The sequence below is a fragment of the Hemitrygon akajei genome, chromosome 10 (assembly GCF_048418815.1).
Source record: "Hemitrygon akajei chromosome 10, sHemAka1.3, whole genome shotgun sequence".
NCBI classification, from domain to species: Eukaryota; Metazoa; Chordata; class Chondrichthyes; order Myliobatiformes; family Dasyatidae; genus Hemitrygon; species Hemitrygon akajei.
In genome coordinates, this window is record NC_133133.1 from 76267524 (window position 1) to 76294301 (window position 26778).

At 43.4% G+C, this 26778-nt stretch overlaps 1 protein-coding gene across 4 annotated transcripts in view; it reads left to right on the forward strand.

The window, feature by feature from the left end:
* Positions 1–707: 707 nt before the first annotated feature.
* glra4a (glycine receptor, alpha 4a) overlaps positions 708–26778 on the forward strand; it is a 34244-nt gene continuing 8173 nt past the window's right edge. For 2 of the 4 annotated variants that reach the window (XM_073057664.1, XM_073057665.1), the window contains exons 1-4: positions 708–996; positions 10469–10596; positions 21567–21634; positions 22008–22231. In XM_073057664.1, the coding sequence (XP_072913765.1) occupies positions 923–996; positions 10469–10596; positions 21567–21634; positions 22008–22231 (494 nt within the window). In that variant the 5' untranslated portion in view covers positions 708–922. The remainder of the gene's footprint in view (positions 997–10468; positions 10597–21566; positions 21635–22007; positions 22232–26778) is intronic. The other 2 variants (XM_073057666.1, XM_073057667.1) reach the window with 2 other exon arrangements.

Sequence of the window (26778 nt, forward strand, 5' to 3'; positions counted from 1 at the left end):
GAGAGTTGCTTGATCAGCCAAACAGCCTTTCACAACGATATAATGTTTCTAGAATCATCCCACACTAATCCCATTTTCTCATTCTTCCCACATTCCAAACAGCTTCTCCTCCACCACACCCCGAGGATTCTACCACTGCACACCAGGAGAAATATACAGTGGCTCATTAACCCGCCAAACCGCATGTCTGCAGGATCGTGGGGAAAAAAACAGAAGCACTTGGAATCACACATGGTCACAGGGAAGACCTGCAAAGTTCCCATGGACAGTATCCGAGGTCAGGGCTGAACCCGTGTCTCCAGCAGGTCTACCCGTTCACCACTCTGCCACCCTCCACATTGGTGCCACTGTTATGAGGTTAAGTTTGCAATGCGGTGGGAAAGATAAACCATTTGCTCCCTTTGGGATCGGGGATTGCCCCACCACCTCTCCCTGGCACGCTGCTTTATATTTATCCCCAGAATGTAAGATGCTCTCTATGGGAATTTGCTGTGTGCAAACTGACAGCCACCCTTCCTATCTTACTATATGTCATCGGCTGTTAATATCCCGTGGCTGTGCCTGATCGAGATAAATACAAGTCTTATTCTCAGTTTGGTTGTGTTGTTCTTGTTGAACTGTGATCAGCTGGAGGAGGAGAACTCATTGCAGCATGCCTGGCGCTGAAGAGGTTATATCTCTCTCAGTCCCTCCCTCTCTCCTCTTCCTTCGGCGTGTAGCTCTGTGCTGACTTTCTCGCTCTCTCTGACAGCATTGTCTGACCTGCGGAGTATATTCATCAAGTGCCTAAACAAACTGGGAACAGCGGCTCCTTCCGGTCCCCTCGCTCTCACTCTGCACCGAGGTGCGGGCTCCGGACAGGCGGCGGGAGCGACTGGACAAGACTCCATGCCTGGACCGAGGGATCGGCCAAGGGGAAGGCATGAAGCGATTGAGTATAAGGGTTCTGAGCACCACAATTTTCCTCTATTTGTTGAAAGCGAACGGTGGCGTCAGGTAAGTGTTCAGCACCTTGGACAGCGGAAAGGGAGGAATTTCAACTGTTCCATATAAAGTTTAATCAAAAATACTTAACCATTAATTTAGCAACAGATAATGCTGGGTTACTATGCCAACCAATATTCTTAAAAACAAAGCGAGGCGTGACCATTCTATTCCAGTATTACTGCAGTTGATTTATTCTGGATGTGGGGCGCTAAGCGTGGGTGAAGTCTCCTATCTCAGCTGCTCAGAAGAAGAAAGTTACTTGGTCCCAGAGCAGTGCCTAGAAGCAGCTCTCTCCCATTAAGACCTCTTATTGTGGCTGGATGAGAAATATATAATCTCCAAATAGCAACACCAGACAGAGGTTTTATATTCTGCAGCCCAAGTACAGGTTTAAATGTTCGTAAAGTAGTCCGATGCTCATTATATACCATGGTCTTATATGCGGGAATATTCCCAAAAATATTATGCAATACGTGATTAGCAGAAGTAGACAAAAAAAATCCAAGGGTATCATATAACTGTGCTATACTGCATATAGGAGATGCAAATGCAAAATTTGTGCACTATGAACAAGCCACATTGCTGTGGAACATTATCCAGCAACCAGTCATCTCCCAAAATACTAGAGAATGGCCAAAAGCATGCTGAAAGACAAATGATTTCAGGAACAGTTTGAAGGTTGATAGGCAGAAAGTTTAAAGATGCAAATGCTGGGAACAGCCATCCAGAGCACTAAAAGTTAGGGATGTGTGAGAGCCCAGAACAGTGTCCAGGTGGCAGAGCATTGTAAGATGATGGTGTAATACACAGGGAGTGGAGAATCCACAAAGAATCGGCAAATTTGGAAATGGAGTACCTGTAGTGACAGTGTTGACGTTACCTTGAAGTACTTCATTGGCTTTGGTAGTGTGCGCAGCTGGATGATGATAGGAAGACCACAAACATATTCAGTGTCACATACCTTTAATGAAGAAATTACATGTAATCTAAAGATTATAGTTCCACCAAGCCATAGAGCTGCACATGCAGATTCACTAACAGTGACACCACATGCTGTCATGCACACACATGCATAAATACACATACGCTCAATCACACAGAAGCTTCAGGTATACACGTATGTATGCACAAAACATATAGATACACAAGGGTGCAGCCATGCATGCAATTATAATCCACACACACACACACCAATGCACAATGCATATATAAACATGCATGCATACAGACATGTGCACTTATGTGTGCATGCACGTATGCAAGTACACAATGACACAATGAACACATATGTGGTTATACTCACACAGATATGCACATTCACACACATGCACATCTAAAGACAGTCAACATATAAGCACACATGTATATTGTCATAGGTATAAACACACATGCTCAGACACCCACATAGGTTAAACACAATGGAGTCTCATAGAAAACTATGTGGGAATAATCAAAATCCCACATGTACAACAAAATATGGTATCCTTGCCCTTCAACAGAAGGTACTATTTTTGACATTTTTTCATTTCTTCTTTTAACACAGAGCAAGGATTGCAATGTCAATCCCATACCCCTACTTATTTCTCAGTAACCTATTCTCTCTCTCTCCCTCCCACACCTAGCTGGCTCTCCTACCAGCCAACAACCCCAGAGGTCATTTGCAGAAGCTATTTAACCCACCAGCGAGAGTTATGAGAAAACACAAATAGAGGAAATAGAGTCATAGAGCACTACAGCACAGAAACAGGCCCTTCATACCATCTAGTCCATGCCAAGCAGTTATTATGACCAGTCCCATTGATTCATACCTGGATCTTAGCTCTCCATACCCCTCCCATCCAATACTTATCCAAACTTCTCATAAATATTGAAATCGAACCCACATCCACTACTTCTGCTGACAGTTCATTCCACCTCTATACCACTCTCTGAGTGAAGAAGTTCCCTCTTCACTTTCCGTCTAAGTATTTCACCATTCACCTTTAACGTCACCTCTAGTTATTTTTTCACCCAACCTGAGTGGAAAAATCTTGCTTGCATTAACCTAATCTATACCCCTCATAATTATGTATACCTCTATCAAATCTCCCTTCATTCTCCTATACTCCAAGGAAAAATATCCTAACCTATTCAAGCTTTCCCTTGAAATCAAGCCCTCAAGACATGGCAACATCCTTGAAAATTTTCTCAGTACTCTTCCAATTTTATTGGTATCCTTCCAGTAGGTAGGTGACCAAAATTGCAGACAACACTCCAAATCTGGCCTCACCAAAGTTTTCTACAATTTCAACATAACATCCAAACTCCTGATAGAGGTGTATAAGATGATGAGAGGCATTGATCGTGTGGATAGTCAGAGGCTTTTTCCCAGTGCTGAAATGGCTAGCATGAGAGAGCTCAGTTTTAAGGTGCTTGGAAGTAGGTACAGAGGGGATGGCAGAGGTAAGTTTTTTACACAAGAGAGTGTTGAGTGTGTGAAATAGGCTGCCTGCGACAGTGGTGGAGACGGATACGATAGGGTCCTTTAAGAGACTCCTGGACAGGTACATAGAGCTCAGAAAAATAGAGGGTGATGGGTAACCCTAGGTAATTTCTAAGGTAATGACATGTTCAGAACAGCTTTGTGGGCTGAAGGGCCTGTATTGTGCTGTAGGTTTTTATGTTTCTATATTTCCTGTACTCTGCACTCTGATTTATGAAAGTTAATATCCTAAAAGCTCTCTTTACAACCCTATCTACTCCTGATTTCACTTTCAAGGAATTATGATCTATATTTCCAAATCCCTTTGCTCTACAGCACTCCTCAGTGCCCTGCTGAAACTTAACTAAAGTGAAATAGGATCAAAAGCAAGTCATATAAGGACAGTTATTTCTTGAACTGAATGGAGACTGACACAACCTCTAGACTTTGACCTGGATTCCAAGAGTTCAGAGTTAAATTTGTTGATAATTGCTAGTGGAGAACTGAAAAGCTCCTGCATGCATTAGTTACTTCTGCTCCTGAACCTTCCCTCTCTCACAATTCCTCTCCCCTTTAAGAAGCTCCTTAAAACCAAAACCTCTGACCATCTGCTTCACGATACAACCACAATTTCCCAGCATTTAGCAATGATGCTGCTGTGCAGGGCAAGATATTGCAGACACTGATATAACAGTGTGCTTTAGACAAAAGGTTGGCATGTTATTAATGTGATCAAAAGTAAACTCACAGATGTGAGCACTCCATCAGTCCGTTGGTCCATGTGACCTCACTCACACATACACACACACTCATGCACAGATACACGCACACTCACACACACACTCACATACACACATACAAACACTCACACCCACACATACTCATCCGCACACACACATGCATATACACACACACACACACACACACACACATGGAGTGAAGAGGAGATTTACAAGGATGCTATTCAGGCTTGAGTGAATGAGTTTGATCGAGTTGGGACAATTCATTAGAGTGCAGGAGAATGAAAGCTGATATGATAGAGATTTATAAAACCACAAGGGACATAAAATGGCGAATGCTTACAGTCTTTTTCTCAGGGTTGGAGAATCAAGAAAAAGAGGGCATAGATTTAAGGTGAGGGAGAGAGATTTAATATGAATCTGAGTTGCAAGCTTACGGCCCAGAGGGTGATCAACATATGAAAAGAGCCACCAGAGGAAGTGCTTGATGCAGATACAGTATGTTAACATTAAAAGACACTTGGATAGAAGGAGCTTGGATTGATGAGGTCAGCATGGACTCATTAGACTAAAGGGTCTGCCCCACGTTGTATGACACTATGATTCTACACACACACACGCCACACATAATCACACAACGTGCATACTCATACTAACAACTGTGCTCACACACATACACATGTTCTCACGTGTGTAAACGCATACTCTACATACACGCTTCGCGCATGCATGCACAAACTCACACACACACACTCACTCAGGACAGAGTGAGAGGGAAGAGGGGAGATTTTAAGTTGGCAGTGAGAATGGTGAGAGGAATGTGATGAGGTGGAAGGTGGAGGGAGATAAGGGAGGGGAACAGAGGGTGAGGGCGGGAGTTGAGAGAAAATGATAAAGGTGGGGGAGAGATATGGGGAGGGGGAAAGATGATGGAGTTAAGAATTTAAGAGACTATAGTAAGAACGGTGATGGAGAGGGAAGTGAGAAGAAGGAGATGAGGACAAGGGAAGTGAGGGAAGAGGTAAAAAAGAGGGTGGAGGGTGTTCATGGAGGGCATGAGTGAGCACATGAGGAGCTGAGGGAGGAGAATGGTGAAAGTGAGGGAGGTGAAAAGGAAGTGAGAGAGGATGGTTGATGGAGGAAGATGAGAGGAAGGAATGACACATGAAGGCAGATGAAGGTGAGGAAGATAGAGGGATATGAACATTTGTAAGTAGGAGGGATTCATTTTTGAGGGGTTTTGATTTGCTTTTTAGCTGTTTCAGCACAACATTGTGGGTTGAAAGTCCTGTTCCGATGTTGTTCTATGTTCTATGTGAGGGAAATGGGTGCAGGGAGGCTGAGGGTGAGGGAAAGAGAGGCAAGGACTAGGAAAATGAGTGGGAGGTGAGAGGAGAGGTGGAGGGAGGGAGGTGAGAAGAAAATAAGTGAGGGAGGGAGGTTGATGGAGAAAGATGAGAGGAACGAATGTAAGGGAAAGAGACACAAGGAGACGGTGATGAAGAGAGAGGTGAGGACAAGTTAAATGAAAGGAAGATGAGGAGAGAATTGAGAAAGAGGGAGCTACAGGGAGGGTGGCAAGGGAGGAGTGAGTAGGACAGGAGCTGAGGGGGAGAGTGGTGAATGTGAGGGAGGTGAGTGCCAGCGAGGTAAGTCAGGTAGATATGAGAGTAATTTGCCCTTGCAGTTCTTCATGACCCTATTAAAGGTAGTTTCAGGCTTTGATGGAAGATCACCACCCAACTCTGTATCTTTCTCAGCCGGATCTCATATCCCCCTTGTATCTTTAGCCCAGAACCTTAAATTTGTGTCCCCACCAAGCCCCAACCCCCATCACTGAACAATCTACAAATGAGAGCAGCTTCTCCCTGTAGATCCAAGCAGAAAGGGGCAATGGGAGTCAACAACACTGCACATGTCAGGGATAAGTCTGCCTAAGACCTGACTCCAGATCAAAGTTAAAATTGAGTTTATTGTCATGTGTACAGGTACATTATTGCACAGAAAGAAAAACCCACTTGCATCAGCACCATGGGCACATAGTATCATAAAAACAAAATTTGCAAGGGAAACAGAAATAAACATAAGTTATACACATTTTTTACAAGGAAAAAGAACAAATTTAGAACAATAAAGTCCACTTCAGTGCAAAGTGATCAGAGTGGTAATAGTATTGGTAAACTGTAGTGGTGATTAGGGCTTTGCTAGATGGTTCAAGTTCTGAATAGACCATAAGACCATAAAACATAGGAGCAGAATTAGGCCATTTGGCCCATCGAGTTTGCTCTGCCATTCAATCACGGCTGAGCCTTTTTTTTCCTCTCCTCAACCCCACTCCCCAGCTTTCTCCTCATAACCTTTGATGTCATGTCCAATCAAGAGCCTATCAATCTCTGTCTTAAATACATCCAATGACCTGGCCTCCACATCTGCCTGTGGTAACAAATTCCACAAATTCACCACCTTCGGGCTTAGAAAATTTCTGCACATCTCTGTTTTAAATGGGTGCCCCTCTATCCTGAGGCTGTGCCCCCTTGTCCTATACTCTCCCACCATGGGAAGCATCCTTTCCACATCTACTCTGTCTAGGCCTTTCAACATTCAAAAAGTTTCAATGAGATCCCCCTCATTATTCTAAATTCCAGCGAGTACAGACCCAGAGCCATCAAATGTTCCTCGCGTGATAACCTTTTCATTTCTGGAATCATCCTTGTGAACCTCCTCTGGACCCTCTCCAATGCCAGCACATTTTTTCTAAGATGAGGAGCACAAACCTGTTCACAATACTCCAGGTGAGGCCTCACCAGTGCCTTATAAAGCCTCAGCATCACATCCCTATTCTTGTATTCTGGACCTCTTGAAATGAATACTAACATAACACTTGCCTTCTTCACCACCGACTCAACATGAAAGTTAACCTTTCAGGTGTTCTGCACAAGGACTTCCAAGTCCCTTTGCATCTCAGATTCCTGGATTTTCTCCCTGTTAAGAAAATAGTCCATACATTTATTTCTTCCACCAAAGTGCATAGTTGTGCATTTTTCAACACTGTATTTCATTTGCCACTTTGTTGCCAATTCTCCGAATCTATCCAAGTCTTTCTGCAGCCTGCCTACTTCCTCAACACCAACTGCCCCTCCACCAATCTTTGTATCATCTGCAAACTTGGCAACAAAGCCATCATCTAAATCATTTATATACAGCATGAAAAGAAGTGGTCCCAACACCAATCCCTGCGGAACACCACTAGTCACTGGCAGCCAACCAGAAAAGGATCCATTTATTCCCACTCGCTGCCTCCTACCAATCAGCCAATGCTCTAACCATGCCAGCAACTTTCCTGTAATACCATGGGCTCTTAACTTGGTAAGCAGCTCACGTGTGGCCCCTTGTCAAAGGCCTTCTGAAAGACCAAGTATACAACATCCTCTACATCCTCTTTATCTATCCTAATAGTAATCTCCTCAAAGAATTCCAACAGGTTTGTCAGGCAAGCTTTTCCTTTAAGGAAACCATGCTGACTTTGTCCTGTCTTGTCCTGTGTCACCAAGTACTTCATAACCTCATCCTGAACAACTGACTCCAACATCTTCCCAATCACTGAGGTCAAGCCAGCTGGGCTATAATTTCCTTTCTGCTGCCTTCCTCCTTTCTTAAAGAGTGAAATGCCATTTGCAATTTCCCAGTCCTCTGGCACCATGCCAAAGTCCAAAGATTTTTGAAAGATCATTACTAATGCTTCCACCTTATTCAGAACCCTAGGGTGCACTTCATCTGGTCTGGGTGACTTATGTACCCTTAGGTTGTTCAGCTTTTTGAGCTCCTTCTCTCTTGCAATAGTAACTGCACTCACTTCTCTTCCTCACAGCCTTCACCGCTCTGTCTTCCACAGTCAAGGCTGATGCAAAATACTCATTTAATTCATCTGCCATCTCCTTGTCCCCCATTATTATTTCCCCAGTATTATTTTCTAGCAGTCCTATATCCACTCTTATCTCTCTTTTGTTTTTTACATACTTGATAAAGCTTTCACTATCCACTTTGATATTGTTTGCCAGCTTGCTTTCATCTTTCCCCTCCTTTCAGCTACTCTCTGTAGGTTTTTAAAAGCCTCCCAATCCTCTATCTTCCCGTTAATTTTTCCTTTGATGTATACACTTTTTTTGTTTTTACATTAGCTTTGACATCCCTTGTCAGCTACAGTTGTACTATTTTGCCATTTGAGTATTTCTTCATTTTTGGAATACATCTACCCTGCACCTTCCTCATTTTCCCAGAAACTCTCACCATTGCTGCCCTGCTGTCATCCCTGCCAGCATCTCCTTCCAATTTACTTTAGCCAACTCCTCTCTCATACCATCGTAGTTTTCTTTACTCCACTGAAGTACTGCAATGCCAGACTTTACTTTCTCCCTATCAAATTTCAAGTTGAACTCAATTATATTGTGATCACTGGTTCCTAAGCGTTCTTTCTCCTTAAGCTCCCTAATCACCTCTGGTTCATTACATAACACCCAATCCAGTATAGCTGATCCCATATTAGACTCAATGACAAGCTGCTCTAAAAAGCCATCTCATAGGCATTCAACAAACTCACTTTCTTGAGATCCATTACCAACCTGATTTTCCAATCGACCTGCATGTTAAAATCTCCCTTGACTATCACCATATTGCCCTATTGACATGCCTTTTCTATTTCCTGTTGTAATCTGTGGTCCACCTCCCAGACACTGTTGGGAGGCCTGTATATAACTGCCATCAACGTCCTTTTACCCTTGCAGTTTCTTAACTCAACCCACAAGGATTCAAAATCTTCCTATCCTATGTCGCATCTTTCTACTGATTTGATGCCATTCTTTACCAGCAGAGCCACGCCACCCCCTCTGCCTACCTTCCTATCCCTCGACATCCCTGTATCTTATCCCTGCATCTGCTTACCAAGTTAAGAGCCCATGGTATTACAGGAAAGTTGCTGGCATGGTTAGAGCATTGTCTGATTGGTAGGAGGCAGCGAGTGGGAATAAAAGGATCCTTTTCTGGTTGGCTGCCAGTGACTAGTGGTGTACAGATTGTACCCCTGTACAATCTGTAACCTTGGATGTTCAACTCCCAACTACAACCATCCTTCAGCCACGATTCAATGATGGCCAGAATATCATACCTGATCATCTATAATAGTGCAATAAGATTATCCACCTTATTTGTTATACTCTGTGCATTGAGATATAACATTTTGAGTGCTGTATTTGCTACCCTTTTTGATTCTGCATCCCTAATGCACTGATACTCACCCTGCTGAATGTAATTTTGTCCCATCACCTGCCTGCCCTTCCTGACAGTCTGACTGCACACTGTCTTTACTTTATTACCATCTGTCCTATCCTGAGTCCCTCCACTCTGGCTCCCACCCCCCTGCCAAATTAGTTTAAACCCTCCCCAACAGCTCTAACAAACCTACCTGTGAGGATATTGGTCCCCCTTGGGTTCAGGTGCAACCCGACCCTTTTGTACAGGTCATACCTCCCTGAAGAGATCACAATGATCCAAGAACCTGAAGCCCTGCCCCCTGCACCAGCTTCTCAGGCACGCATTTATCTGCCAAATCATCCTGTTTCTACCCTCTCTGGCATGCTGAATAGTTGAAAAGAAGTAGCTATTTTGAATCTGCTGCTGTGTTTAGTTTTCTCTAAAGTTCACCCACCACTGATGTTAATTCAGTGCTGTTAATTCCCAAATTTTCCCAAATACATTTCCCAATATCTCTTAGGTCACCTGATCTCAGCCATGTCCCATTAGGACTAACTGCAGCCTTACGTATCGACTGGATTACTATGGCCTGTTGTCCCATGTGGTTCATGCCAATTCCATGAGTCCTGTCCCATTCTAATTCCTGTTCCTTATTTCCATCAAATCAGTATTTCTTTGGGATGTAGGAGGAAACCGGAACACTTGGGGGGGGGGGGGGCGGAATGGTGGGAAACCTGTGGTCACAGGGAGAAAGTGCAAATTCCACACAGTCAGCATTGATCCTGGGTCTCTGGCTCTGTAAGACAGCATCACACTGAGCCTGAGAGAGAGGTAGCCTGTGATAGCCCCTGTTCACCGTGCCTTTTTCATCGCTAGTCCTACCATGAATTACATATACCACTGCATTGCCTCCCTGTCCAAAAGAAGCTCGGACTGCTTGATTCCTCTCCAAGGGACAGGGAAGGGGCCGAAGTCAAGAAGAGGAAGCTTCGTAACCAAGCATTCAGTCTGCATCTCCCTTTCCATTTCACAGGCCAGCATCATCAACAGAAGCTGAGAGAAATCACCCCACCTCTACACTACTGTCTCCATCTGACTTCCTTGACAAGCTCATGGGGAAGACCTCAGGCTATGATGCACGTATCCGTCCAAATTTCAAAGGTAGACTTCTGCGTCCTCCTATACTGGGTTTTTTTTCCAGCTCTTCTTGTGCTCTGGGGTTCCTCACACCCTGGCTCTCCTCCTACAGCTCTGCTCCTCCTGCCTCCGAGTCGCTAGAGAAGGCTGTTCAGCCCATCCTTGAACTGCTGAGCACAGTGACAAGGATGGTCTCTTGTGGGACAGATTTTCCCATGTTGGGAATGGCTCCATTCAGGTGCTGGGGAATCCAGGTGAAATATTTACCTGTTATTGGTCAAGTACTTTAATCAATGGGAAACCGGAGAGGGCAGATGTTCTGGCATTGTGCCAGGTCATGGATGGGGGCAGTCCCTCCAGTGAGAGAGAAGAAGGCAGGTGAGGACTTGCCCTCATAATACAGAACTCAAGAACAGGAGCAGCTTGGAACAGAAGCAGACCATCAGCCCCTCAAGCCTGCTCCATCCTTCAGTATGACCATGCTCACCCATGGAGTCCTCAACTCCCTAGGGTGGAGAAGGGGAGTTGACTGGGATTTGGAAGGCTGTACGGAGAATAGAAACATGCTTCAATAAGGATTCCTGGGAAGGATAGAGTGATCCTACTCATAAAACCTGGTTATTCCTGAGTTCATCACACAAACATTGGAAAGTGAATCCTCAGTCCCTGACGTCAATTCCAGGCTGAAATGAGAAGATTTTTGGAGAGGGGATGAGGGTCAGGGATGGACAAGTGATGGTACAGTATGGTCTAATGAAAGGATGGGTCAGGTTTGAGAGGCCAAGAGGTCTCCAGTCTTCTCAGGGAATCAGAACAATTACAAGATCATGAGGACTCGGGTGAAGGTCAGTGAGGAGTGCCATTCTACCTGACCCTCCAGCGCTGGTCACTTCAGGCAGGGAGCTCATCAGAGTCTGGTTGAAAGTGCTCTAAGTGTTATTTAGGAAGCCTGCATCCTCTGTGCCTTTCCCCCAGGTAAAGTCCGCAACAGAGTCTAAGTCGGGTTTATTGTCATCTGCACGAGTGTGGTCACATCACAAGCACACAGGATCAGATATGCAGCATTTGTAAGAAAAACAAAAACTAAATACAAATTATGCACAATTTTTACAAGAACACTATTTGGAAGAAAGTCTATTTTAGTGCAAAGTGGTTAAAGTGATTCAACCCAATCAATGTAACTGCACAGGTTATTTAGTATTTAGTATATCGCTCTTACATTTTTATCCTTTTCCTTGGGTCATTCAAAGTTCAAAGTTTATTACCAATGTACATATATCACCATATAGAATTCCGAGATTCATTTTCTTGTGGACATTCACAGTAAATACAAGGAACACAATAGAATCAATGAAAGACTGCCCACAACAGGACAAACAAAGGGCCAATGTGTAATGCGCTCTTTGTGCTTGTGTTGGGCTCTGGTGGTTTTAGACCTCCTGAATTGATTAATTGTTGTTTAATGAGAGTCGTTTAGTTGTTTTTTTCTCAAGCAACTTGCTCTTTGTAATGCGGTCTCCTGTTGCTTTCTGATTAAACGTGTTGGGTTTATTTTAATAGCCTCGGGGATTCCATGTTACTTGTACTATTCAAGTGGATGTCTGATTAGCAGTAATCTAGGGGTCCTAGTTTTGAGAATATGTCACTCAGCCGAGCCACCAATATCCCGCTGGAATTCTTAAGAATAAACTTAGTTCACCGTCTCTACGTCAGAGTTTGTCTTTCCTCTGCACCTGGGTTCTGACTTTGCCAGAGCACAGCAATGTGCAAAAGAAACAAATTGTGCAAAAAGAACCAATCATAAATAAATATCAAGAACATGAGATGAAGAGTCCTTGAAAGTGAGCCCATAGATTGAGGGAACAGTTTAGAGATGGGGTGAGTGAAGTCGAGTGAAATTATCCCCTCAGATTCAAGAGCCTAATGGTAGAGGGTTAATAACTGTTCCTGAACCTGGTGGTGTGAGTCCTGAGGCTTCTGTACCTTCCTGATGGCAGCAGCAAGAAGAGACCATGGCCTGGATGGTGAGGGTCCTTCATGACAGATGCTCGGTGTAGATGTGCTCAATGGCGAGGAGGGTTTTACTCATGATGGACTGGGTCGCATTCACTACTTTCTGTAGGATTTTCCATTCAAGGGCATTGCTGTTTTCATACCAGACTATGATGCAACCAAACAATACATTCACCACCACACATCTATAGAAGTTTGTCGAAGTTTTAGATTGCGTGCCAAATCTTTGGTGGGAGATTCTTCGCAAGCTTCTAAGTAAGTAGAGGCACTGCCATGCTTTCTTCATAATGGCACTTACATGCTGGACCCAAGACAGGACCTCTGAAAAGCTGACACAGAGGAATTTAAAGTCGCTGATCCACCCCACCTCTGATTTTACCCTAACACCCAATAAAAACTGGCTCATGGACCTTTAGTTTCCTCCTCCTGCAGGCAATAATCAACTCTTCCATCTTGCTGACATTGAGTGAGTGGTGGTTGTCGTGGCATCATTCAATCTCCCTCCTATACGCCAATTTGTCACCACCTTTGATTCAACCCACGACAGCAGCCTTGTAATACTTGCAAAACCTAACTGCTCCTGCTTTGTTCTTTATTTCAACCCATAATCTCAGTTGTTTTTCCCTCTGACTGTGATTCTATATGTAACCAATAATGCCACACACCCCAATCTTTATTGCCTCCACTCGTCCTTGAACTTAACTAAGAACATAACCAGGAACATTAAGCTTCCAGACCCTGCTGTCCTTTAACCATTGATTTTATTTGCCCTCAGTGCCCTCATCTACCCAATTCAACAAAATGCTACCATTCATGTTTATAACAGCAAACACAGCTTGATACCTTCTTGTCAAATTTATAGCCAACCTTTTCACGGGTTTTCAAACTCTCCACTAAAATTTCTACCTTCCATTTCCAATACTGACATTCTCCATTCTGAATTTTTGCTCAGCTTTTCAACCTCCTGGGGTTAAATCCTCCCCAAAAGCAGTTGACAGCCTGCCCACCAGGTTCATCTTGGTCCTGTCTGAGGGCCTTCTCAGAACTGATGCCAATCCTCCGTGATGCACCTAACAGGTTCAATGCGACATATTCCTTCCTTCCGGGACGGGTTCAAGGGAGATAATGGCTCCTCCTGTTCAGATGTAACAACTTCAAGTAGCTGGGTGCCCTCCTCCATTCCCAAGTCCTCAATGCAAGTCAGAGAAGGCGACTCAGCTTCTCCTCTTCTAATGCACCTCCACATAGAGAGAAAGGAAGATGTTGTGGCTAATGGAGACTGATCACTTCACTGTAGGAGTTCCTCAGGGTGGTGACTCAGATACAACAGTCTTCGGTCACACTTTCACTGACATTCCCCCAAAGGAAGTAGGCAGGTTGGAGAAGACTGACACGTTAGTAACTCCTCACATCATGAAAAGTCCATACCTGCTGTAAACAGAGCCAGGCTGACAAGGGGCCAGTAACAGCAGAGCCACAACAGTGCCATACAACAATTATTTCCGACAAAAGGACCTAGCCACTTCTCTCTGGCACTCTACCCAGTAAGTGTGAGGGGTGAAAGCCACAGGCTGAAGGGCCTTATCTACAATGGATCAAAGAATGCTGACTAGGCCTCTGTTCCTCCCACAGTTAATTACTGATCCTTACTAAATATTCCAGAAGACAGAAACTAGAACAACGATGTTGGGGGGTGGGGGGGAGGTGGATATTAATGAGAGATTTGCTTATAAAGCCGGTAAATGCAGATGAATCAAAGATTAAATCAATTCAGTTGGAGAAGAGGAATGGGCTTTGATAGACAGATGATATGCTGTGGAGACATTACTGTGTTACTGGACAGGTGGTGTGTTCTGGACTGTTCCTATAACGCTGATATTTTCTGGAGCAATGAGTGGGTGGAAAGAATTGTGTGAGCACATTTGAGGGAAATGCACAGAGTTAACTAACCCATTTTCCTGTTGAACTCGCCAGCTGTGTCTAACTACCGCTGGCATCATTTTCAGATTTTTCTAACTCATTGCATCCTTTGTTGTCAAGGGCAACACGTAGGCAGGTTAGTCTTGGAGAGTGGCCAGTCATCCTTAACGTCTCAGGCCTCTGACGTGGGCACCAGATGTCGAAGCTAGCCCACCAAATATGAATGCTGTAAAGGACTTTGTGTGTTCCAGGAAGAGCAGGTCCTGAACCAACACAGTAGAACCAGTTAGCCGGCCACTTGCTTTGGACTGTCATGGCTACAGTCCCGCAACCACAACACTGGAGGTAGAGACTGCCACGTCCTGCATTGGCCACAGGACCTACAGAGCAGAAGGGGAAGTAGTTCACCCTCCATTCTGAGGGGCTTCCTGTGGAGAGAAGGAGTACCCCTCACTGGGACAACTCAGCTGGCAATAAAAGCAGAAAATGCTGAAAAGACTCAGCAGGTCAGGCAGCACTGGAGAAAAATTAAACCATTAATGTTTCTATTCTGCGGCCCTGCTGCATTTGATCTGATGAAGAGTTAGGAACCCGAAACGTTAACTGTTTCTCTCCCTACAGATACTGCCTGCCCTGCTGAGTCTTTCCAGCATTTTCAGATTTGCAGTCCCTGCTGTTTTACTGGATTGACTTCAGATGGTATTTTGTTAATTTGGCGAGGGAGCCTCATCTCCCGACTGTGGAGACAACAAGTAAGGATCTGTTCAGAACTCACATCAGCAGTCATTAAACCAATAGTTCAATTTAAATTTGAGATTGACTGACAGAATCAGGGCTTTTGGCTCACTGAGTTCATGATAACCACCTAAATTAATCACATTAATCTTTAATCATTAATCTTTGTCCTAAAGTAATCACATCTAAATTAACCAAGAAATATGGGAAAATGATGGGTGCGAGGCCGAATAAAACCAGACATGATATTAATCATGGAACTTTCTCAAAGGATTAAATTATGGTGCTGTATTTGTGAGTAGGTTACCGAGGGGTTTGAAGCGGGTCTGGTGCTTTGATAGTTTAGTAGTTAAATTGGTAAAATGGAAGTTCATCAGTTCAACGGGATAGTTAAAATGTGGATATCAAATTCCAGTTGAAGTAAGAGGGATAGAGTTTAAGAGTCGCAGGGTAATGATGCAGCTCTATAAAACTCTAGTTAAGCCACACTTGGAGTACTGTGTCCAATTTTGGTCGCCTCACTATAGGAAGGATGTGGAAGCATTGGAAAGGGTACAGAGGAGATTTACCAGGATGCTGCCTGGTTTAGAGAGTATGGATTATGATCAGAGATTAAGGGAGCTAGGGCTTTACTCTTTGGAGAGAAGGAGGATGAGAGGAGACATGATAGAGGTGTACAAGATATTAAGAGGAATAGATAGAGTGGACAGCCAGTGCCTCTTCCCCAGGGCACCACTGCTCAATACAAGAGGACATGACTTTAAGGTAAGGGGTGGGAAGTTCAAGGGGGATATTAGAGGAAGGTGTTTTACTCAGAGAGTGGTTGGTGCTTGGAATTCACTGCCTGAGTCAATGGTGCAGGCAGATACACTAGTGAAGTTTAAGAGACTATTAGACAGGTATATGGATAGATAGATAGATAGATAGATAGATAGATAGATAGATAGATAGATAGATAGATAGATAGATAGATAGATAGATAGATAGATAGATAGATAGATAGATAGATAGATACTTTATTCATCCCCATGGGGAAATTCAACTTTTTTTCCAATGTCCCATACACTTGTTGTAGCAAAACTGATTACATACAATACTTAACTCAGTAAAAAATATGATATGCATCTAAATCACTATCTCAAAAAGCATTAATAATAGCTTTTAAAAAGTTCTTAAGTCCTGGTGGTTGAATTGTAAAGCCTAATGGCATTGGGGAGTATTGACCTCTTCATCCTGTCTGAGGAGGAATTTAAGGTGGAGGGTTATATGGGAGGCAGGGTTTAAGGGTCGGCACAAGATTGTGGGCCGAACGGCCTGTACTGTGCTGTATTGTTCTGTCTATGTCTAAAAGATGATGTACATGTCTGCATTTCAGACTGAAAGGAAGTGTGAAATGGTGTTCTCCTGGAAATTTTATTGAAACCACAGATCTGTTCATGTGCGTGAATGATGTGGATTTAGGTATAATGAGGACAATAAGTATGCACATTCCAAAACTTAGCAAACTGTGAGGAAAGCTGTAACAGGCATTGGAGCCCATGAATCAATCAGAAATACCAGCATGTTCTCAGTAAAAGAGATTTCACACAGAGAAGTATAAAACTGTGTTGTGGGAGGAAGAACAGGAAGAGGTAAAGTAAGCTGATTGATTATAAGCTGCCATAAGACACCCGGGGCTTACAGGAACGCATTCGCTAAGTGGCAGAATAAGTTAATACTATTAAAAGCCACTTGAGACGGAGCAGAAATTTAGGATCCTGCTGACCTTTACAAGTCATGGTTTGGCCTTGGCTGGAGTATAGTGTTCAGTGGATGTTGTTTACACAGACTTTATTAAGGCATTTGGTGAGTCTCGCATGGGAGTTTGGTCAAGAAGATTCAGTGCTCGGCATTCAGGATGAGGTAGTGAATTGGATTCGACATTGGCTTTGTGGGACAAGCCAGAGAGTGGTAGTAGATGATTGTCTATTCTGACAGGATGCTGCTACCAGTGCCGTGTCATAGGATCGGTGCAGGGTCCGTTGTTGTTTGTCATCTGTTATCTGGATGATAATGTGGTTAAATGGATCAGCAAATTTATGGATAACTCCGAGATTGGGGATGTAGTGGACTGTGAGGAAGGCTATCATGGCTTGCTGGAAAAATGGCAAATGGAATTTAATGCAGACAAGTGCAAGGTTTTGCACTTCAGCAGGACCAACCAGGGTAGGTCTTGCACAGTGAACAGATGGGCACTGAGGAGTGTGGTAGACCAAAGGGATCTGGGAATACAGCTCCATAATTTGTTGAACGTGGTGTCACAGGTAGATAGGGTCATAACGAAAGCTTTTGGCACATTGGCCTTCATAAACCAATGTATTGAGTACAGGAGATGGGATGTTATGTTTTTTTTAAAAAAAACTTTTTTTATTGTTTTCAAATAGTTACAGAATAAATGTGTATAAAAAAAATGTGTTACCCAGCCCCCCTCCCCTTAACCCCTTCCCCCCTAACATCCCTATTAACAAAGTAAGAAAGAAAGAAAAAAAAAGGAATGCCTGGACATTGGAAGATCCCCACATGCTCCATGGAGTTCGTAATAACTTTAGTATATATATTTATTTCTTTCCCCAAGTAACCAATTATTTCATCTTCGGAGCACCTATATATTTAATTCTGTCTTTTGTAAATAAGGGCGCCAAATTTTCAAAAATGTTTCATATTTATCTCTTAAATTATAAGTAATTTTTTCAAGTGGAATACAGCCATAAATTTTGTTCTTCCAACGATCTATACTTAGATATGTATCCGATTTCCAAGTCACTGCAATAGCTTTTTTGGCTACTGCCAATGCAATTTTTATAAATTCTTTCTGATATTTATTCAATTTGGATATCGGTTTTATCCCTTCAATATCACCTAGTAAAAGTAATATTGGGTTGTGTGGAAGTTGTATTCCAATAATTTGTTCCAGTAAAACTCTTAAATTTGTCCAAAAAGATTGAATTTTAGAACAAGACCAAGTAGAATGTAAAAAAGTACCAATTTCTTGGTTACATCGGAAACACTGATCAGATAAATTTGGGTTTAATTTATTTATTTTTTGTGGTGTAATATATAGTTGATGTAAAAAATTGTATTGCACTAATCTTAATCGAACGTTTATTGTATTTGTCATACTCTCAAGACATAGTCTTGACCAGTTTTTTTCTTCAATTTTGATATTCAAATCACTTTCCCATTTTTGTCTTGACTTGTGGACTCCTTGTTTAATTGCCTGTTTTTGAATCAAATTATACATACAAGAGATAAATTTTTTAATCTTTCCTTTTTGAATTAAAGTTTCTATTTCATTGGGTTTCGGTAATAACATTGTTTGACCTAACTTTTCTCTTAAATAAGCCCTTAGTTGAAAGTAACAAAAAAGAGTGTTGTTTGATACTTTATATTTATTCTTTAATTGATTGAATGACATTAATATACCTCCTTCAAAACAATCTCCTATATATCTAATCCCTTTTTGAAACCAATTATATAAAAGTTGATTATCCATTGTAAAAGGAATAAGTCTACTTTGAATTAAAGATCTCTTTGCTAATAAGGATTTCTTTGTCTCATCGTCAACATTTATCTTATTCCATAAATCAATCAAATGTTTTAATATAGGAGATTCTTTCTTTTCCCGTATCCATTTAGATTCCCATTTATATATAAAGTCTTCTGGTATGTTTTCTCCTATTTTATCTAGTTCTATTCTGATCCATGCCGGTTTATCTTTCTCAAAAAAAGATGCAATAAATCTAAGTTGATTTGCTTTATAATAATTCTTAAAATTTGGAAGTTGTAACCCTCCTAGCTCAAATTTCCATGTCAATTTTGGATGTTATGTTGAAGTTGTATAAGACATTGGTGAGGCCTGATTTGGAGTACTGTGTGCAGATTTGGTCACCTACCTACAGGAAAGGGGTGAACAATGTCAAAAGAGTGCAGACAAAATTTACAAAGATGTTGCCAGGTATGGAGGACCTTTGTTGTAAGGAAAGATTGAAAAGGTTTGGATTGCGTACATACTTTAGAATGTAGAAGATTGATATAGATTGGATACACGTATACAAATTTCTAAGGGTTATAGAAAGAAACATAGAAACATAGAAATCTACAGCACATTACAAGTCCTTTGGCTATACAGTGTTATGCCAAGCATGTAACCTACTCTAGAAGCTGCCTAGAATTTCCCTACCACATAGCCCTCTATTTTTCTAAGCTTCATTTACCTGTCTAAGAGACTCTTAAAAGACCCTATTGTATTCGCATCTACCAACTTCACTGGCAGTGCATTCCATACACCCACAACTCTGTGTGAAAAATCTACTTCTGACATCCCCTTTGTACCCACTTCCAAGCACCTTAAAACTATGCTCCCTTGAGTGAGCCATTTCAGCCCTGGGAAAAAGACTATGGCTATCCACACGATCAATGCCTCTCATCATCTTATACACTTCTGTCAGGTCACCTCTCATCTTCTATCACTCCAAGGAAAAAAGGCCGAGTTCACTCAACCTATTCTCATAAGGCATGCTCTCCAATCCAAGCAATGTCCTTGTAAATCTCCTCTGCACTCTCTCTATAGTATCAACATCCTTCCTGTAATGAGGTGACCAGAACTGAACACAATATTCCAAATGGGGTTTGACCAAGGTCTTATATAGCTGTAACATTACCTCATGGCTCTTGAACTCAATCCCACGGTTGATGAATGCCAACACAGCACACACCTTCTTATCAACACTGTCAATCTGCTCAGCAGCTTTGAGTGTCCTATTGATATGGACCCCAATATCTCTCAGATCACTACACTGCCGAGAGTCTTACCATTAATATTATATTCTGTCTTCAAATTTGACTTACCAAAATGAACCACTTCACACTTATCTGGGTTGAACTCCATCTGCCACTTCTCAGCCTGGTTTTGCATCCTATCGATGGCCTGCTGTAACCTCTGAAAACCCTCCAGACTATCCACAACATAACCAATTTTTGTGTCATCAGCAAGCTTACTAACCCATCTCTCAACTTCCTCATCCAGGTCATTTATAAAAATCACAAAGAGTAAGGGTCCCAGAACAGATCCCTGAGGCACACCACTGGTCACTGACCTCCATGCAGAATATGAACCATCTACAACCTCCCTTTGCCTTCTGTGGGCAAGCCAGTTCTGGTTCCACAAAGCAAGGTCTCCTTGGATCCCATGCCTCCTTACTTTCTGAAGGAGCTTTGCATGGGGAACCTTATCGAATGCCTTACTGAAATCCATATACACTACATCCACTGCTCTACCTTCATCAATGTGTTTAGTCACATCCTCAAAGACAGAACAAATGCAAACAAGCTTTTTCCACTGAGGCTGGGTGGGACTGCATCCAGAGGTCATGGGTTAAGGGTGAAAGGTGAGAAGTTTAAGGGCAACATGAGGGGAAGCTTCTTCACTCAGAGGTTCATGAGAGAGTGGAATGAGCTGCCAACATAAGTGGTGCATGTGAACTTAATTTCAACATATAAGAGAAGTTTGGATTGGTACATGGATAGCACTGGTATGGAGGGCTGTGGTCCTGGTGCAGGGTGATGGGAGCAGGCAGTTTAAATGGTTTCAGCATGGACCAGATGGGCTGAAGGGCCACATTCTGTGCTATACACTTCTCAATGACTCCATGACTCCTGAGTACCACATTTTGCAAAGGTTTAGAGCAAATGCCATCAGTTGTCCCTGAGTGTTTCCATGATTTATTGGAGGAAACGGGTGATGAAGTGTTGCGTGATTGTTTAACTAAGTAGGAGCACAGAGGTTAAGCAGTAAATCAGCAGTGTGGACGCAGAACTAGCAGCGCTGATGCAGGGCCGTTTACTCAGAGAAACTGGGGGAAGGCCGAGTGAAGAAATCAACATGATGTGGAATTCTGTTATAGTTTGCCGGGACAGACTGCCTCCACTGGCAGGGTTGTCATCACCAGCACAAGTTAGTGTAAGAGTCATTCTGACAACTTGGAGAATTTACCAATGGACCTTATTGAGGTCTAAAATGCATGTCTGAAGAAAAGATTGTAAGTTGATTGCCAACAGGATTTAAAAAGATTATTGAAGGAGAAACATTTACTTGACTAACAGAAAGACCAGGCAGCTGAATTAATTAGGAATTTCTTTTAAAGCTCTCTTCCCCCAATCCCCCCAGCTCTCTCTCTCTCTCCAGCTCCTGTCTGATTCTCGCCATCTCTCTCTAGTTTTGCCCCACTCTCTAGCCACCTATCTGGTTTTTTTTTCTCTCCCTCATTCTCACAATTACTGTTTTCCAGGTCCACCCGTGAACGTCACCTGCAATATTTTTATCAACAGCTTTAGCTCTGTGACTGAGACGACCATGGTAAGCACTGACCCATCAATTCCCCAAAAACACCCAGTGCAACAGGGGCAATTTACAGTGGCCAAATAACCCAGCAACCCAAATGACTTTGGGAGGAGGGAGGCATCCAGTGCACTTGGGGGAAACCCGAGTCACAGGAAAAATGTGTAAACTCCTCATAGACAACCGTGGAGGTCAGGATTGAACCTCATTCTCTGGTATTCTGAGGCAATGTGTCAACCCGCTGCCCACCATGCCACCAATTTTCTTGAGCAATAACTGCTGTCCTTGCCTTAATGCCAACATCCTGTGAAAGGAACTAAATGAATGGAGCAGCAATGGTGAAAGTCTTAAATCTGTAACGTTTGATACAACGTCTAATTGCGTCCCACAGGACTATAGGCTCAATGTGTTCCTGCGGCAACAGTGGAACGACCCCCGTCTTGCATACAGTGAGTATCCTGACGACTCCCTTGACATCGACCCTTCAATGTTGGACTCCATCTGGAAGCCTGACCTGTTCTTTGCCAATGAGAAAGGAGCCAGCTTCCACGAGGTGACGACAGACAACAAGTTATTGCGCATTTTTAAGAATGGCAATGTCTTATACAGCATCAGGTGAGAGCCACTGTTTTGTACAGATGTTGGTTAAACATGAGCTGGTGGAGCAAAGCTGAGAACATTCTCCTTATAGCAGAAAGAGCCAATGAAAATTCTGCAGAATGTCTAAACAGGTGGAGCTTTGATGGAATAAAGAGCGTGAGGAGTGTTACTTTATATCTGCTCTATGTCTGAGACGGTCACAATAATGTCAAGAGAACTTTCCTGATTGTAACTACTGTGGGAGAGTGTGGTAGGATGGCGTAGGGGAACTTCACTCTGGAAGAATCACAGCCCTGGAATAGTTTGATTGAGTGCTACATCTAATGCACTGTACCTAAGTTGCAAGTGTATGATGGGATAGTGGAGAAAGAATATACTCTTTACTAAGTCTGTGTTGCATTCCTGGGAGTGCTATCCTAACATTAAACTTGTGCTTGCCCTCTTGCTCAAGTGGACACTAGTGCTTGGAGCAATCCTGGTGCCTTGTTCAACTTGGGCTGTGGCTCAGCCAGGTCTTTTCTCTCATGGGTTTGCCAGTACCTGTTGAATATCTCTGTGTGATGATGGATTGTCTCATAGTAACCCTGGCATATCATGTATGGCAATATTTCCAAAAAGATGCAAAATATAATTGCAAACCTCCAATATTTCCACAGCTGTGAATTCAGTGGAAAACACATAAGGATCAGGCCAATTTAGGCCTGCATTAAAACTAGTTTTAATCTGTAATGGATATCATCTGTTCCCACAACCATGTCTATGCTATTTAGACACTAGACAGTAGAATACTACAGCACAGTACACACCCTTTGGTCCTTGATGTTGTGCCGACCCATATATTACTTAAAAAAAAGTACTAAACCCACACTACCCAATAATCCTCTATTTTTCTTTCATCCATGTGCCTGTCCAAGAGGCTCTTAAATACCCCTAATGTTTTAGCCTCCACCGCCATCCCTGGCAAGTCATTCCAGGCACTCACAACCCTCTGTGTAAAAAAAACTTACCCCTGATGTCTCCCCTAAACTTCCCTCCCTTAACTTTGTATATATGCCCTCTGGTGTTTGCTATTCGCGCCCTGGGAAACAGATACTGGCTATCCACTCTATCTATACTTCTCATAATCTTGTAGACCTCTATCAAGTCCGCTTTCACCCTTCTACGCTCCAAAGAGAAAAATCCCAGCTCTGCTAACCTTGCCTCATAAGACTTGTTTTCCAATCTAGGCAACATCCTGGTAAATCTCCTCTGCACCCTCTCCATAGCTTCCACATCCTTCCTATAATGAGGTGACCGGAACTGGACACAATACTCTAAGTGTGGTCTCACCAGAATTCTGTAGAGTTTCAACATGACCTCTCTACTCTTGAATTCAATCCACCTATTAATGAAGCCTAGCATCCCATAGGCCTTCTTAACTATCCTATCAACCTGTGCAGTGACCTTGAGGGATATATGGATTTGAACCCCAAGGTCCCTTTGTTCATCCACACTCTTAAGTAACTGACCATTAACTCTGTACTCAGCCTTCTGGTTTGTCCTTCCAAAATACATCACCTCACACTTTTTCGGATTGAACTCCATCTGCCATTTTTCTGCCCAACTCTACATCTTGTCTATATCCTCTTGTAACCTTCGACATCCACAACTCCTCCAATCTTCGTGTCACCTGCAAATTTACTCACCCATCCTTCCGCCTCTACATCCAGGTCATTTATAAAAATCATAAAGAGCGGGGGTCCCAGGACAGATCTTTGTGGCACTCCACTAGTCACCGACCTCCAGGCAGAATACTTTCCTTCCACTACTACCCTCTGCTTTCTTCCTGTAAGCCAATTTTTTATCCAAACAGCCAAAGTTCCACTGATCCCATGCCTCATGACTTTCTGGATGAGTCTCTCATGGGGGACCTTGTCAAATGCCTTGCTAAAATCCATGTAGACCACATCTACCGCCCTACCCTCATTAATTTCTTTTGCTACCTCTTCAAAAAACTCAATTAGGCTTGTGAGGCACGATCTTCCCTTCACAAAGCCATGTTGACTATCCTTGAGTAATCAGTACTTCTCCAAATGCTCGTAGACCCTATTCTTAAGAATCCTTTTCAATAGTTTGCAGACCACCGACACAAGACCCACCAGTCTACAGTTCCCAGGATTCTCCCTATTACCTTTTTTAAACAAGGGAACTACATTTGCCATTCTCCAATCCTCCGGCACCTCCCATGCAGCCAAAGAGAATTCAAAGATCATAGCTACTGCTCCAGCGATCTCTTCTCTCACTTCCCACAGCAACCTGGGGTATGTCACGTTCGGCCCTGGGGACTTCGCAATCTTGATGTTTTTAAGAAGATCAAACATTTCTTCGTCCTTAATCTCCACATTGTCCAGCAAACAGGCCTGTTCTATTTCGACCTCACCCTGATCAAGGTACCTTCTCACTTTTGAATACTGTAGCAAAATATTCATTTAGGACCTCCCCAACCTCCCCTGCCTCCAGGCACATGTTGCTTTATATTTCTCATGAGCCCCTCCTGCTTCCTATATCTAACATATGCTTCCTTTTTCCTCTTGACGAGTTGCCTCGCGTGTTTTGTCAGCCACGGTTCCCTTTTCCTACCATTTTTTCCTTGTCTCAGTGAGACAAACCTTTCCTGAGTCCAGCACACACACAAAATGCTGGTGGAATGCAGCAGGCCAGGCAGCATCTATAGGGAGAAGTACTGTCGACGCACAAGTGATCCCTAAACTTCTCCCACATTACTTCTGTGCTTTCCCCTTTGAATATCTGTTTCCAATTTACTCTCGCTAGTTCCTGCCTCATCCCTTCATAGTTAGCCCTTCCCCAGGTAAGCACTTTCCCATTTTGTCTGTTTTTATCCTTTCCCATAGCTATGCTGAAGCTAAGGGAGTTGTGGTCACTCTCACCAAAATGCTCCCCCACCAAGAGGTCTGTCACCTGACCAGGTTCATTACCCAGAACTAGATCCAGTATGGCCTCTCCTCTCGTCGGCCGGTCCACATACTGTGTCAGGAATCCTTCTTGAACACACCTGACAAACTCAGCCCCATCTATCCCCCTTGCAGTTAGGAGGTGCCAGTCAATATGAGGGAAGTTGAAATCACCCATAACTACAACCCTGTATTTCCTGCACCATTCTAAAATCTGCCTGCTTATCTGCTCCTCGGTGTCCCGAGGGCTATTTGGGGGCCTATAGACTACTCCCAGCACAGTGATTGATCCCTTCCTATTTCTGACTTCCACCCAGACTGACTCCGTGGACACTCCCTCTGCAGCGTCCTCCCTTTCTATAGCCGTGATACCATCCCTGACCAGTAATGCTACTTCCCGCCCACCCCCCCCCCCCCCGTTCTACCTACCACCCTATTCCTTTTAAAACACTTAAACCCTGGTACCTGCATCAGCCAATCCTGCCCTTCCTCTAGCCAAGTTTCAGTAACAGCCACGACATCGTAGTTCCACGTGCTAATCCAAGCTCTAAGTTCATCCCCTGTATTCCTAATACTCCTAGCATTGAAATAGACATATTTCAACCCCTCTAACTGGCTACATTTATGTTTTGTCCCCTGCCTGTCCTTCCTCACCAACTCAGAACACATAGCATCATGCCCTTGTCCTTCTACCCTAATCTCTGCACTCACATTCTGATTCCCACCCCCCTGCCAAACTAGCTTAAACCCTCCCCAACAGCTCTAGTAAACCTGCCCGCCAGGATATTGGACCCTTTCCAGTTCAGATGCAGTCCATTCTTTTTGTATAGGTCAGACCGTCCCCAGAAGAGTTCCCAATGATCCCAAAATCTGAACCCCTACCCCCTGCACCAACTCTTCAGCCACACATTCAACTGCCACCATTTCCTGTTCCTACCCTCTCTGTCTCGTGGCACAGGCAGCAATCCCGAGATTACCACCCTTGAGGTCCTGCTTTTTAACTTCTTTCCTAACTTCCTATATTCCTTCTTCAGGACATCATCCCTACTCCTATCTATGTCATTGGTCCCCATGTGGACCATGACATCTGGCTGCTCACCCTCTCTCCTGAGAATACCGAGAACTCAATAGGAGATGTTGCGGACCCTGGCACCAGGGAGATAACAGACCATCCAGGATTCTTGATTTCTCCCACAGAACCTCTTACCTGTCCCCCTAACTATCAAATCCCCTATCCCTGCTGCTCTCCTCTTTTCCCTCCTTCCCTTCTAAGCTGAGGGTCCAGTCTCGGTGCCAGAGACACAACACTTCAACTTGTCCCTGGTAGGTCGTCCCCACCAATAGTATCCAAAGCAGTATACTTATTGTTGATGGGAATGGCCACAGGGGTCTCTGCTCTTTCTGTTTATTCCCCTTCCCTCTCCTAACAGTCACCCAACTACCTGTCTCCTGACTTTTAGGGGTGACTGTCTCCCTGAATCTCTGATCTATTACTGTCTCTGCCTCCCCAATGAGCCGAAGTTCATCTAGCTCCAGCTCCAGTTCCCTACCTCAGTTTGACAGGAGCTGCAGCTGGATGCACCTTTTACAGGTGTAGTCATCAGGGACAAT